Source organism: Mus pahari, chromosome 19 (genome assembly GCF_900095145.1).
Source record: "Mus pahari chromosome 19, PAHARI_EIJ_v1.1, whole genome shotgun sequence".
Classification (NCBI taxonomy): Eukaryota; Metazoa; Chordata; class Mammalia; order Rodentia; family Muridae; genus Mus; species Mus pahari.
In genome coordinates, this window is record NC_034608.1 from 29847492 (window position 1) to 29861913 (window position 14422).

The following is a 14422-nucleotide window of genomic DNA, read 5'->3' on the forward strand; positions in this document are numbered from 1 at the left end:
AAGCTCACTCTTGTGAGAAGAGAAATAAAGTCCAGGACGGTCTCCATCATTGAGGTGGTGAGCAGGCTCCCCAAGATGGTCAAGGGGAAGGAACCACCATTTTTATTAAGTACTCGGCAGGAACTGGGATTGTGATTTCTCCTTGGATAGTGCCAAGTAATGGAATCAAGAATCAGACTCCAAGTGTGGGTTGATGGTTCGTGTGCACTGACACAGTTCCTTTCTGAGGCAGGGGACAGATCTCCAGACACACAGTCCATACCAGTTCCCCTCTATCCTCACCCACAGTCTCAGGAAGGCATTCACATCTTGAGAATGTTCCAGAGCCCCACATCCTGCTGGGCGAATGCAGTCGTTCAGTCCAGAGACATGTCCGGTCTCTAAGAGTCCGTCTGGAGCACATGCTCTGCCCCAGTGTGTCAATATTTCTGTTTGTCCTAGAGACCAGACACTCGAGCTGACTTCCTGAGGGCTCTTGTAGATGCTGGAATTCGTAAGAGAGCCCCTGCAGGACAGGTGAGATGGCTGGAAGGGCCATGGTAAAACTGGCCTGATGTCTAAGCCACCTCCCGGTGCTGTTTGGCCCTCAGTTCAGGAGACAGGGTGCTCCAACTGTTATTGCTAGTTTCTACAATTAAATGCAGGGACAGCCCCAACCACCAGACTAGGAAGCCAGTCGGATCAATTTGAAACCTTTAAAGTCATTTCAACTATTCATTTATATCCAGGGATTTGGCAAGTAGCTCTAAAATCGAAATTAAAAATGCCCTATGAGGCGGCAGCTGGAGAGTAAGAGCATAGGTCCTTCCCGTCTCAACTGAAGCCTTCCCAACGCGTTCCCAACAACTCCTGAGTGAATTGTTGGTGAATGAAAGACAACTGCCAAGATAATGGCCTAGCTGGGTTATGGTCACATGACCCATCCAGGCTCGTGCCTCGATGCCCAGGGTCTTTGACGAAACCCACATTTCAACTTGTACTTTATTTCTAGAAATACTATTTTCAAAACCTGGACTTGATGAGCCACAGTGTGAAATGTGTGCTGAACACACACACAAACACACACCACACACGGCCTGATAAAAGCATAGATTCCTATTTCAAAGGCATTAAGGTATTTTTATATATGTTTACTCTTACACCAGGGGCCTCCTGCTGCTTTATTAACTCAAGAAAGAGCTGTGGGGGGAACTGCTTCTTAAAAGATGTGAGAACGCTGGGCTTTTTGAAAGCCATCAGACAGTAGATTATGTAGAGAATCATTATGGGGCTCCAACTACAGGGCTGTGGGGTGAGATCGCTGGAGGAAATGTCTGTACAAAAAGAGCCCGAAGGCTTGCAGTTCCCCTGGGTGAACTATGGCCAGATGGTGCTGAGTCAGATGTCAGTGGTGGCCTGCATACCCATGGCTGCTTGTGGATGAATCCTGGGCTCTGCAAGCCATGTTAAACAGGAGAAGACCCATAGCAACACGGTTGGCATCTCCACAGGAACACAATGGGCTCCTGTGCTGAGACTTGCGTCTCCCTGAGACCTTCCACTTCGTGGCTTAACCCAGAATGAACACTCTGCATTAGGGCTGGTGAGATGGCTCATCAGGTAAAGGACTTGCTACCAAGCCTGATGGCCTGAGTTCCATCCCTGGAATCCACATGATTCCAAAGAAAGAGAGAGCCAGATCCCACAAGCTATTCACCGACCTCTCCATACGCACCAGCAAAACACACATGTGCACAAAAATATATAAGTATAGAAGGCAGTTTTAATTCTATGGTTAAAAGCTTTTTGGCATTAGAGGGGTACTGTCATCTGCTGGGCCCCACTTGCAGAAAGCTTGGCTGAGTGAATGTCGGAAGCAAACAATGTCTACGTACACTGCCTTAGGTGTAACTGCCAACAACCTGAGCTCTGTGGGCTGGATGGCAGCAGGCTGTGGCCATGATGGGACAGACTGAGTCTCCGCGCTTGCGCACTCTCTTGCTCCTGTCTGTGGGGGATCAGGGGGACCACAGCTGGTACTTGACTTAGGTAAGAAGAGGAGAAAGGGCGTCAAAAGGACACTTCATTTTCTATGTCCTGGGGGCATAGTCTGAGAGAGAAAGTCCAGCCCTCCCTGCCCCACCCCAGCCCCACCCCAGCCCCACCCCTGGCCACTTGATCCAGGCTCTTCATTCTTTCATTGGAAATGTTGGGAGGGGGACAAGGAAGCCAGAAAATACTCCCCCCCCCAGGGCCTTAGAGACTCAAGAAGCTACCCTAGCTAACCAACCCACCGCTTAGGAAAGGCTCATTCCTCAGCTGTCCCTCCTCACCACAGAGAGCATGGGTGTTAGGGGGAGAAAGACAGGGGTGGGCTTTCCTGATGATGCGTCTACCCGAGTTGCAGTGCTGTTGGGGCTATCATGCTCACAGGTGTATTTCCAGGGCCTGTCTCCTCAGGAGCATCCCCTCCTTTTGTCATTCCATGGTAGGAACCAGAGTGGTCAGACCAACCCCTCCCACCATGGTTCACTTGCCTTTAAATCTCCAGGTCACCGAGAATCTACCTCCTAGGCTCTGCAATCGCATTTCCCTGAGCAGCCCTGGGTTTGAGGAATGTTTCCTCTGCTCTTTGCGTTTAGGCTCCTGGTTCAGCATCTGTAGTCAGTGCTCCTCACAAGGCTGTCGCCGGCAGAATGTGTTGTGCCAGCAGCAAGCTTTTGTCTCACTCAGGGCCACAAGCATGCCACAGTGGTGTTGGGTGTGGACAACCGTGAGACAGCACTTGCCTGGGACAGCACGGTGGTGGGGACTCTGTACCTACATCTGTGCTAAGAGGGGCCTGTGGACCATTTTGCATGAAGGCTTGATGTTAGAGTAAGGATATACGGAGAGGGATATGATGACACTCTTAAGTAAACTCTGTCTTGTGTCTGGTTTCTACAGGGTGTGAAGAAGTTGGATGTGCCCTGCGGAGGGAGAGACTGCAGCGGGGGTTGCCAGTGCTACCCGGAAAAAGGAGCAAGAGTAAGTCACGCAGTGTAAAATAATGTTTCTTGACGCTGTTTGAAAGTGCCTTAAATTGACCAGTCAGATCACTCTTTATGATGATACGATACAGCTGATTCCCTTTCACTGTGCAATAAGTCACAAAATGGGCTCCAGTGGAGCCACTGTCCTACTTCTCATGGTGATAGATACACACAAACGCAGATGTCCCTAGGTAACCATGGGGACTTGGCTCCAGAGACCGAAGCCTGAGAATACTCAAGTTCCTTATACAGCACAGCCCCAAGGTGTGCTTGTCCTCTGATGTGTTCATTCTCAGGGCTACTTGCAACAATGTGTCTAAATGTGAGACATTTGCATGATATATTGTAATGTTTAGGAAAGATGGTAAGAGACTGTGCTGCGCTGCACTGTGCTGTGCTGTGCTGTGCTGTGCTGTGCTGTGAGGACAAAAGGTTGGTTTTTGAAGATTAATTGTGTGTGTGTGTTAATACAGAGATGTTCTAGACTCATGATTTACATAGGCAAATATTTTATAATGAAACTTACATTATATAAGGCAGAACATGGCTGTCCCAGTGATGCAGCATGGGTGTGTGCGAACTTGAGAGCTTTGGGAATTGTTCCATGAACAAGAATCTCAAGGTTGAAGTCACTTGTACCCTGACTGTGCTTGATGAGGGTCACTTCCTAGACAAGTAAAGAGAAGGTCACCTGAGAGATCACCATGGCAACCACTCGGCAGTGGGCTTACCATGTTCCTTCAGTCTTCCGGTGATTGCCTTTGCTCTATTACCCTTAAAACTGGTGTTTCGGTTTCAGGGTTACTTTTTTACATTTTCATTTACTTTTTATTGTATCTGTTTGAATATTTACATGTATGTATGTATGTATGTATGTGTGCTATTTGTGTGCCATGCTCACAGAGGCCAGAAGAGGGCATTACATCCCCCTGAACTGGGGTTAAAGGTGGTTGTGAGCTACCACATGAATGCTGGAACTGAACTGTGTCCTCTGTAAAAAGAGCACATGCTCTTTACGGCTGAGCCATCTTGCCAGAAAGATGGATTTTCTGGTACGCACAACAATACACTAATGCTTCTTTTTAAAAAGGTATATGTGAATCCTATTCATCATTAAGCAATGTTTATTGTTTGACAATATTATATTTGTCCACAATGTGCTGAGACCACACTCACCCCTCCCCTCCCTCACCCCCACCCCACACTTTCCCTCCTCCTTCTTCTCAACCAGTCCCCTCCCACCCTCTTATCCCTCCTTCTCTCTCTCTCTCTCTCTCTCTCTCTCTCTCTCTCTCTCTCTCTCTTTCTCTCTCTCTCTTTCTCTCTCTTTCTTCCTGTCTGCCCTTTGAAGATACTATATGGGCTTGTTACTGTGTAAACCATAAATTTTAAATTAGTATATTATTATATTTCAGACATGTTTAACACATGATGGGTTTTTAAAAATAAATTTAGACTCTCCAACAATTAATGTAAGCCAGACTATTAACTATTTCTTCAAGTCTTGTAAGATACAATTAGATCATTTTTCACTCTATAAAGGAGGCAGTCTTTTCACCAGGGTGGATGGAACTCAGTATAGAATCATAAGCTTAGCATCCCCAAGGTCAGGACCTAGGCGTGGCCCCCAGGCCAGTTTTCATGTGTGGGGTTGTGGAGAGTAGTGTTCCACACAGCGCCACCTTTGCCTGCTACATCTCTCTTTCTGGGACCACACCCTGCCTGCCTCACCTTTGCCTCACCAAAACAGCTGGACAGCAACCATGTGTGCGTGATGCTCGTCCCACAGCTGTCAGTCACCGTGACTCTTGAATCCCCAGTGAGCTTCACCCAGGTCTGTCTGTCCCCATCAGCATTTAGAGCGGCTGTTCCTGCTCCTCCTCTGCAGCATAGCCCTTGCGGTTGGGGTACACACCCATTCCATGTTGCATCTCCACACCCCCCTCCTCAAGGTCCTGCAGGAGCTCTTGATGGCAAGGGCCCTTGGTTCAGATGTGAAGGTCTTTGCTGACTTGGCAGACCGAAGACTGCGTTAATGTCAGAGATCACAGATATGCATGAGGAGACCCAGTTCTAAAAGCAGCGATACTAAGTTTAAGGTTTCTCTACTGGGACTGAGTCATTTTCGGACTATTAGCTGAAGATCATTTGTCAACCTTTTAAAAGGACAGACATATATAGTATAAATAATGTTATATTTATTTATTTTTGCACTGCTTGTTTTTTTTATTATTATTATTATTTAATTTGTTTATTTTGAGATAGGGTCTCACTGTGTCTTCCTGGCTGGCCTGAAACTCTCTATGTAGATCAGGATGGTCTTGAACTCATAAAGGTTTTCCTGCCTCTACTTCTTGAGTACTAGGGTTAAAGGTGTGTACACCACCACTCGCAGCCTCATTTCTTGATATTTAAAATCCTCTTGGTCCCTTGCTATAGATCTTACCAAGGATGAGATGGTTTGTGAGTGGTGGGGGTGTTCGACCTCAGGTACTGGCTCCCCAGGCCAGACACAGGCTCTCTAAGCTCTGACTGACTCAGCCTCCTTATATGGACACAAAGCAGATCAATTGGTACTATGCAGATATCTCCAGAACCAGGCAAAGGAGATTGTTAGACCCTGGGAGGACACTGCATTCTGCCTCCTGGGATAAGCTGGACGTGAGCCCAAGGAGCAGCTCCGCAGCTCCTTCTTGGCATGCCACACCGGCTATGATTACCCAGGGCAGAGCCTACGGAGGAGAGGTCTGCGTGATGTCTCTCTGAGGATGTTCTTCTCCCTGAAGGCCACTCATGCTGTTTGAACAGACTCATCTGCAGGGCAGTGTACTCTCACATGCCACACAGTCTCTTATAAGAGGTTCCAGGAAGGAGCTGTCAAGGGTTTCTACATGTCTGAAACTTAGGGAGTCCACAGCACAGCTACTGAGGTCTTGTCATTTCCCAGTGTCCCTCCCTAAGTAAACACCTGGGTCTGGTTTAACCATGGCCACATAAAGTGTTGAGCTAACTCTTCTCTTCACTGTCTGACCAGTCAGGTCATCAGAGCTTAGCCTGGAATGGCTTACTTCTCATCATTAGGCAGATTGTCAAGACCGAGGCAGTGACACCCAACATGGGACTTCACCTTACCAGCATCTTCTCAATATGCCCATGCTTGCACGGCCAGCCACACGGCAGGGCACACTCCCATGATTCGATCTCGTCTTTACACCTGTGAGAGGACAGAAAGATACCATGAGGATGCAGGCTCAGTCATCACACAACATGTTAATCCAAGTAGACCACACTATACACTGCAGGGTAAGACAGAGCTGGCAGGGAGACTCATGATGGCATGGGTTTCTGAAGATGTCACTGGACATTTTACCAAAGGTATTTTCTTCCCCGGGTCAACTCTGTGTGTTAATCTCAGACAAGGATGAAAATTTAGAATCCATTTCCAGGTACATGCACGCAGAGAGGATTTGTAGCATATTCACCCATACTTGTTTCTGCAGAAAGCAGGGCTGCTTCTGAACTGCTCTTAGTTCTATAATGTTTTTCTTAAATAATGCTATTATAAAAATAGCAGTAGGGCGGAGCCTGACTCCAGGGAGCCTGTGCATGGTGAGTTCTTTCCCACAGCTTCCCCTGGGGTCGCTTACCATATATTTTCCCCCACGGTGCTGCTGTAGCTGCCACGAAGCCTCCCTGCAGGCTGTGTGCTCTGCTAACTCAGCCTTATATGGACAAGGTACCCTTGTTACTGTGTTCTCTCCATGGTGACAGCCAACAGCAGAAACTCTGTCACTGGATAACTTTTGGACTCTGAGGAGAAATCACAAATGCACTGTGGTCCAGTTCCAAGAGAATGCTCAAGTTACAGAGTGAGCGGGTCTGTGTAAAATCCATAGAGCACAACTCTCCACCCCGTGTGCTGAGCTGCGGGGGTTGGGGGTGGTCATTGCTTCCCACCAGTCTCTAGAAAATTCCTGTGAGGCACAGGACTGGAGTAGCAAGAGGCGGGGACTGTGGCAGGGCCCTCTGTCCTCCTCCGCCCTGCTCAGGCCAGGAGCAGCGAAGCAGGAGGCTAACCTTCCTCTTCTGGTGAATTATGACACCATAGTTCTAACAGATGGTTGAAGACCTCCTAACCTGCCCATTCTTCTTACATACACTGTGAAGCCAGCAGGGAGCTCAGTGGAAAACATGGAGTGAATTCCACCACAGAAATGTCCAAAGCCAGGGAGTCACGACCTAACAGGTTAATAAACAGAAAACAGAGAGGGACAGGCGAAGGCAGCTTTGCGTGAGCTCCATAGCTCTCCAAGGTTGGTCTAGATCATGGTTCCCAACCCTCCTAATGCTGTGAACCCTTAATACCGATCCTCAGGTAGTGGAGACCCCCGTCTTAGTCAGGGTTTCTATTCCTGCACAAAACACCATGACCAAGAAGCAACTTGGGGAGGAAAGGGTTTATTCAGCTTATACTTCTACACTGCTATTTGTCACCAAAGGAAGTCAGGACTGGAACTCAAGCAGGTCAGGAAGCAGGAGCTGATGCAGAGCCATGGAGGGATGTTACTTACTGGCTTGCTTCCCCTGGCTTGCTCAACTTGCTTTCTTATAGAACCCAAGACTATCAGCCCAGGGATGGCACCACGCACAATGGGCCCTCCCCACTTGATCACTAATTGAGAAAATGCCCCACAGCTGGATCTCATGGAGGCATTATCCTCAAGGGAGGCTCCTCTCTCTGTGATAACTTCAGCTTGTGTCAAGTTGACACACAGAACCAGCCAGTACAGCCCGAACCATAGGATCATTTTCATCGCTTCTTATTAACTATTTGCTACTGTCATGAATCAAAAGTATGTTTGGAGATAGAGGTTTGCCAAGGAGGTCACAACGCACGGGTTAAAAACCAGTGAGGTGATTTTAGTTTTTTGGGGTTTTTTTTTGTTTTTGTTTTTGTTTTTCAGTTAGTCAGTCATGACCCTCTATCGTGTAATGTTTGACCATGAGTGCTGGTTAAGTCCATTGCCTCCATTAAATTTTTTTTTTTTTAAATTTTTAAAATGTGATCATTGTGTGTGCATGATGTGGGTGCCTCAAGGCACTGAGGAAGGCTTAGCTGCTGCCTTTTACATCCTAAGAATCTCCCACCCCGACCCTGGGTCTCTGATCTGGGAGACAATAGTTCTCGCCCTCCCGGGATTCCTTAAATCTAACAATGCAAACCAAAGTGAAAGAAACCAGGAAAAGCAGTAGGTACAGTGGCGGACCTTGGTGGTGCCTGTTGAATCCCACAGAGTTGAGTAGATCATCTTTATGAGTTCGAAGCCAGCCTGGTCTGCGTACTGAGTTCCAGGCCAGCCAGGGCTACACAGTGAGCATAAAAAGAAGCATAGCAGGGAGGCACGCCTTGTCATTGAGTCTTTGCCGTTGACCATGAGGAGCAGAGACTCTGAGATGATTTAAAAAAAAAAAAAAAAAAAAAAAAAACTAGATCAAGAACAGAAAGGACAGAGGCCACAGCAGCTAAGAGCATCCAGTCATTGACAGGGTCTTCTCTCTAAGAAAGCGTTGCTGTGGTTATGCCCTCTTCACTGGTAGGTTGGTGCAGATGGCACAGCCACCCCATTCACCCATTAGAAGTCACCTGCAATGTTTCAGACAGTCACCACAGGAAACGGCAGAAAAACTCATTCACGGATAGCAAAGACGCAAGCTAGCTTCCAGGTCCCTAGGACTCCAGTCTCTGTGTGGTTCTCAGCCACTTCGGGAACCAGGAGATGGATATTACTAGGGCAGGGAACACAGGGACCTGACAGCCCCAAGCATGAGGGCTACAGCTTGGCTACCTGAGGGCTTCGTGGGGACAGATATGGATCAAGGCTATGTCCCCTCAGAGTGCATATGGTGCTGGACTTTGAAACACCCCCAGCTTCCTCTGCACATGGGAATCTATACTCCAGCACCACAAGGGCGGGAGGGCCCATGGTGGGTGGGGCCATCCCTGGGCTGGTAGTCTTGGGTTCTATATGAAAACAAGCTGAGCGAGCCAGTAAGTAACATGCACCCATGGCCTCTGCATCAGCAGCTACAAGCAGCAGATGGTGTCCCCAAAGACAAAGGGGGCTTCGTGCGTTTCAGGGATAAAGTGGGGTTGCCCACAGGGGACCTGAGTGCATGAGGGTTAGGAAAATTAAGTTGGAAAAAGATGGGACAAGGCTTCACAAGCCTGGAGGACATCTGCAGGGGATAAGACACGATCTAGGAAGCTTTCTTGAGGGCGGTCACGGTCCATGAAGGGAAGCTGACTGGGGCTAGAGCTTTAGGCTCCATTCAAATATGGGTCTAGTTTGAATCTAAGAAAATGCTGTGAAGGACCCAAAACCTGGCTCCCACACAGGAATGGGCTACAGGCAGCAGTTAAGTGACCACCATGGGAGTAGGTTACAGGCAGCGCGTGTGTCAGGCAGCACCGAGGAACCCAAACCACCCGAGCGTACCAAGCAGTCTGCAGCTCTGTGGTCATGTTCCTGAAATGTGATCACTCAAAAAGAGTTTCCTTCCAACGTGTTTGATCAGCAGTGACTGAGTATTCGAACCATGCTATTGAGCAGGCGAGACAGGCGTTAGCTCTTACCTCAACTGATAAACTCAAGTGAAGGAGATGGGCCAGCCCAGGGCACAGTGTCCATGTCCTTAAGGTCAGGTCTGGTAAGGAGAGGCTGGAGGGAGGAACAAAGGGAGAAGGAAAGAGAATGAACTCTTAGTCAATGTGTAAGAATATCCCAGATAGTGTATCCCAGAGAAGAATGGAACAATAGAAAGCCAGGGTTCCCTGGACATTCGACCAGGATCTGTGACCTATTCAGCTCAGATCTTTACAAATAAGATCTGATCTCAAAAGTAAATAGGCTGAGGCCCAGCTGTGTTAGACCATTGACTGATGAGGTCTCAATCGGCCCATAAAAGGAGTTCCTGGGAGGTTGGGGGGCGGGGGTCACTAGCTCTCTGCCTTGCTCCAAGGCCTCTAAGAAGAATTGATCTTCTTGCTTTTCTAATGTGAGGCTCCTTGTGTCTCTCTGATGAGATCCCTGCCTGTCTGTCTGGTAGTTTTTATACTGGGGACTTTGGGGATCCAACTGCCTCCGGAATACAGGGACTCTTAATTTGAGCAAGAGGATTCTTTTATCTTTCTGCAAGGGGAAGTCGCTGTTTCAAAGAATCCCCTCCACTCTATCCTAATGTGATAATATTTAATATGTCAGAAAACAATGGGAATATTATTCAGGGTTTGATACCCAAAACAGGCCAGTATGGCGGTCCGTATAAAAGGAAAAAAAATATAGCCTGGCATGATGGCATACACCTGTGACCCCAGAGGCAGGAAGAACAGGGCCTCAAAGGCAGCCTGGGCTACAGAAAGAAAAAAAAAAAGATTGCTAAAAGATAAGTTTTGACACAGGTTCACTGAACAGAGGTACAGAGCATCGCTGTAGCTAGAACGCCATGGTTGGCGGATGGTGTGCTCAGAACTGGGGAGGGGCTGAGGAACAACACACGCCTGGTAACCTCAAGCTCCGTGGTTCAGTCACCAGCACCCTCCCTGCACACACACACGCTGCACACACACACACACACTTCAAACACAAACACACACACACTGCACACACACACACTCGAGAGGGAAAATGTATTTCCGTCATCTTTGAAACCATCATCCCCTTTACCTGAACTTACCTAAGCCTACTCTAGGTCTGTTCTTATCAGCGCAATGCGTTATTATAAAATGGGAAATGGGGAAATCTTTGGTGTAAGTTTGGCTGTAACAGGAGTCATCCACATCATGGCTGTTTACTGTAACAGCTAAGCCAAGGCACACTAAAACCCAACTAGTGGCCACCCAGGACAGAGACGCAGCCGTGGGCAGTGGCGCTGATACGGTGGAGGCTGTCCCCAGGAATTGCAGTGCTTAGATATGTTGTTGCCCCTCGTCCCTCAGATGAGCTCTGTACACTCATACGCCCTGACAGTACGCTGGCAGCCTCTGACAGACTCCCTCAGTTAAACACCTTGACTCCTGAAGTTACAGGAGTAACTGTACTCCTCTGAGCCGACTCTCAGAATCCTTCTTGGATGCCCCACTCCCTGGAAATCAGAGAGAGCCCTGTCTCCCGAGCTACAGATGCCCTCTGGACCATTGAACTGACATCAGAACAAGCCAACCCTAGAGAAGGAATCTTCTAGCTCAGAGGAGGCAACGAAGTGCGGGGGAGGGGGGGGGGAAAGAGTGTTTAACCCTTTCGGTGCCTGGTTCCTGGTGGCAGGTGTTTTTCTGAAAAAAACAGGATAGACAGTTGGAGCCATTGGTTTGGAAGTTCAGAGACATGGACATGCAGAGAAGGCCTATCTGAGAGTTCTGATCACTCCTCCATAGGGAGTCACATCCACGTGGTCCACCGACTACGAAAGGCAGCTTGGGGCTAGCCGGTCTCCACCAGTTCCCACAGGCCGCTGATTACCGAAGTTAAAGGAAACCTCTTGTGAAGCAGGCAAGGGCTCTGACCGCAGACGGCTTCCCTTTCCCACCTCTGGACGGAATGTTTTGACAAGTTGGGCATTAAAGCATTTTTTTTTCCCATGGGCATTCAAGCATTTTCCCCTCTCTGTGAGAGAAGGCGCGCTGCTGTCGGGGCCTTTGTTTCTCTTCTACACTTCCAGTTCACGCTTGACAATTACGGGATCTCTCAAAGGGCCAAAGTTGTGAGAAAGTGTTGTGCGGGGTTACGAGACCCTCGTGTGGCTTTATCTCCCTCAGGGGGCAGCTGGGACCACTGGGTCTCCATATGGAAGGGGTGACGAAGTTTGTCCGACAGTTCAGCTGGTCACAAAGGCTCTTTGGAGTTAGTCTGCGCAAAGCTCTATACGAGCATCCTTGCAGGCTGGTTCTGTCTGGTGACTGTGGGAGCGAAGGGAATGTAACAGAGTCTGTACGGTTACCAAAGCTACTCTCCTCCTTTTATTTTAGACATAATTAAAACAATAATGAGAGGAGAGTATGACAGAAATGACCCACCACACAACTCTCTATGCCTTCTTCTCCCGGGGACCCTTTAGCTGGCTCTTTCTCCGTGCACGGATGCAATGGATTCTGGGGCTAAAGGTTTCAGTTTCCTCATCTCTGCAGCAGCAAGAACTGCACTCTTCAATACTCAAAGGAAAGAGGCCACATCCATCTTGTGTTTCCGTCATTGGTATCAGGACAAATACTAAATTAATTTATCGTTCACAGCCTTGGGAATCTCAGAACTGTCCTTAGAAGCTGGCCAGCCTGTGGCCCTGAGCAGTTCACCCCTCTGGTGTTCCCCAGCTCTTTGTGGTGGTGAGGACAAGTGACCATTCAAGTGGCCAGATGTCTGACTCATATGGGAAGCACAAAGCGGCCTTCCAAATGCCACATGTCCCCACTGATTAGAGAGATCAAAAGATCCCCAAGTCCAGCCCAGACAGACACTGACGTTCTAGATGTGCTGCAGGAATAGCGGCTCAAAATGCTGCCCCAGACGAGCATTAATTGGCCAGTTTTCCCTTAACACATAGACGGCAGAAAAGACACACTCACTAGAGGACAAACATTTACATTTCCCAAGTACTTTCTGGAAGGTTTGGGACCACAATAGAAAAAAGAAAGAGAGAAGCAAGGGTGTGGAAGCAGTTAGCGTCGAGTGGGTGAGGTATGCGGCGCTCTGGCTCCCCTGACCCTCTCAGCATTGGGTTTTACTGCGCTGTTGTCTTTGGGAGGCACAGGACTGAGCTTCAACCCCAAGGCCTGTTTTAAATAAAGAAACAGATGGTTTGAGGTCGGGCTCTCCGTAATAAAAACTGAAGAGCACTGGTGGGCCCAGACTTCTCGTGAGAATAACTGCATTTAAAAGGATGCGTGTCGTGTGCGTGACATCCTTGGGGCTCCTGATAACAACTGTCGGAGAACTTTAGATTAGATCCGTGTGCCACATCCTAGCCAACGTCAGTCAGCCGAACAGGCCTCTCTTGGGTGTGGTGAAAGTGGCTGTGTGTGCCTTCAGGACCGGCAGTACCCCGTTGGGTTGACGCAGAGAGAGACACAGACAGACAGACAGACAGACAGACAGACAGACAGACAGACAGACAGACAGACAGAGTCATGAAGCAGCTGCAGGAGCCAACCTTCCTAACATTTTACAAACACTCCCACTTCTCTCCGCACAGTGAAGAAATTACTAGTGTAGACCATCGGCTGGGCACCTAACTGCATCCTAAGAAAGGCAGAGAAGAAGAAAGCTCTGAGTCTGAGGGATGCTCCTTTGTTCTGAGATGGCTCCAGAGATGGAAGTCTGACAGACTTTCCCGGTAACCTAGGAGGAAAGGGAACGGCAGAAAAGCTTCATAACCTCTCAGAGTGAGAGCCAGGCAGAACAGAGGGGGTGAAGGTGTAGCCAACCAGGACAGCCAAGGCTACATGAGAGACTCTGTCGTATCACCATAAAACATGACAGCTGGTAAATGCTGGGCTCAAAGGCCTCCCGACTGCAGGATTGAGCTCTCCTTTGGGACTGTCACTCAACATGGAGTCCCTACACGAAAGCTCACAGCTTCACTCCACAAAAACTTCCAAGGATGAGCTGGGCGTGGCTCAGTGCTGGAATGGCTGCTGGCTGTGCATGAAGGCTTAGGGCTCATTTCCAGCACCACAGGCGAGAGGGAGAAACCCAAGGGCAGCCATGCGTCAGCAGGGGAAGCAGGCTCTCTGATTCTCTTGTCTGTTTCTATTTCTCTCTAGATACTCTCTCCTCTAGCCATGGCTCTCGAGCTTGTCTGCCCTCCATTCTGAGACCCTGATCACCAAATTCAGTTCTCTTCAGCATCTGCTGCCTCAGCAGTAGGGAGACAGACAGACAGACAGACAGACAGACAGACAGACAGACAGAGTAGAGTAGAGTAGGGCAAACCTCTCCCTGAAGACCAGAACCATGCTTCAGAAACTCTGCTTTAATTTCCCACCACCTTGACCAAATATGCCCATACATTTCTACCAAGATAGCCAGATGTGAGGGTGCACGCCTTTAATCCCAGCCTTCAGGAGACAGAGGCAGATGGATCTCTACAAATTCCAGGCCGGCTGAGGCTACATAGTAAGACCTAGTCTCGGATGGATAGATAGATAGATAGATAGATAGATAGATAGATAGATAGATAGATAGATAGATAGATAGATAGATAGATAGATAGATAGGTCAACCTGCCAAAACAGACTTTCTCTATGAGATTTTCTTTTTTGGTCTTCCACTGTGTCAGTTGCCTTTGAACCTCAGTCTAGGATGATCCTGAGCCCTGTTGAATTACTAAAGAATGTAACTGCAGTGGCTGGTATGGAAAAG

The 14422-nt window shown here is 48.5% G+C and overlaps 1 protein-coding gene across 1 annotated transcript in view; it reads left to right on the top strand.

Annotated features, from left to right (window-relative positions):
- Positions 1-14422, top strand: part of Col4a2 (collagen type IV alpha 2 chain) — a 138101-nt gene that overhangs the window by 38392 nt on the left and 85287 nt on the right. Inside the window, exon 4 of the mRNA XM_021219872.1 lies at positions 2926-3006. Within this exon, the coding sequence (XP_021075531.1) occupies positions 2926-3006 (81 nt within the window). The remainder of the gene's footprint in view (positions 1-2925; positions 3007-14422) is intronic.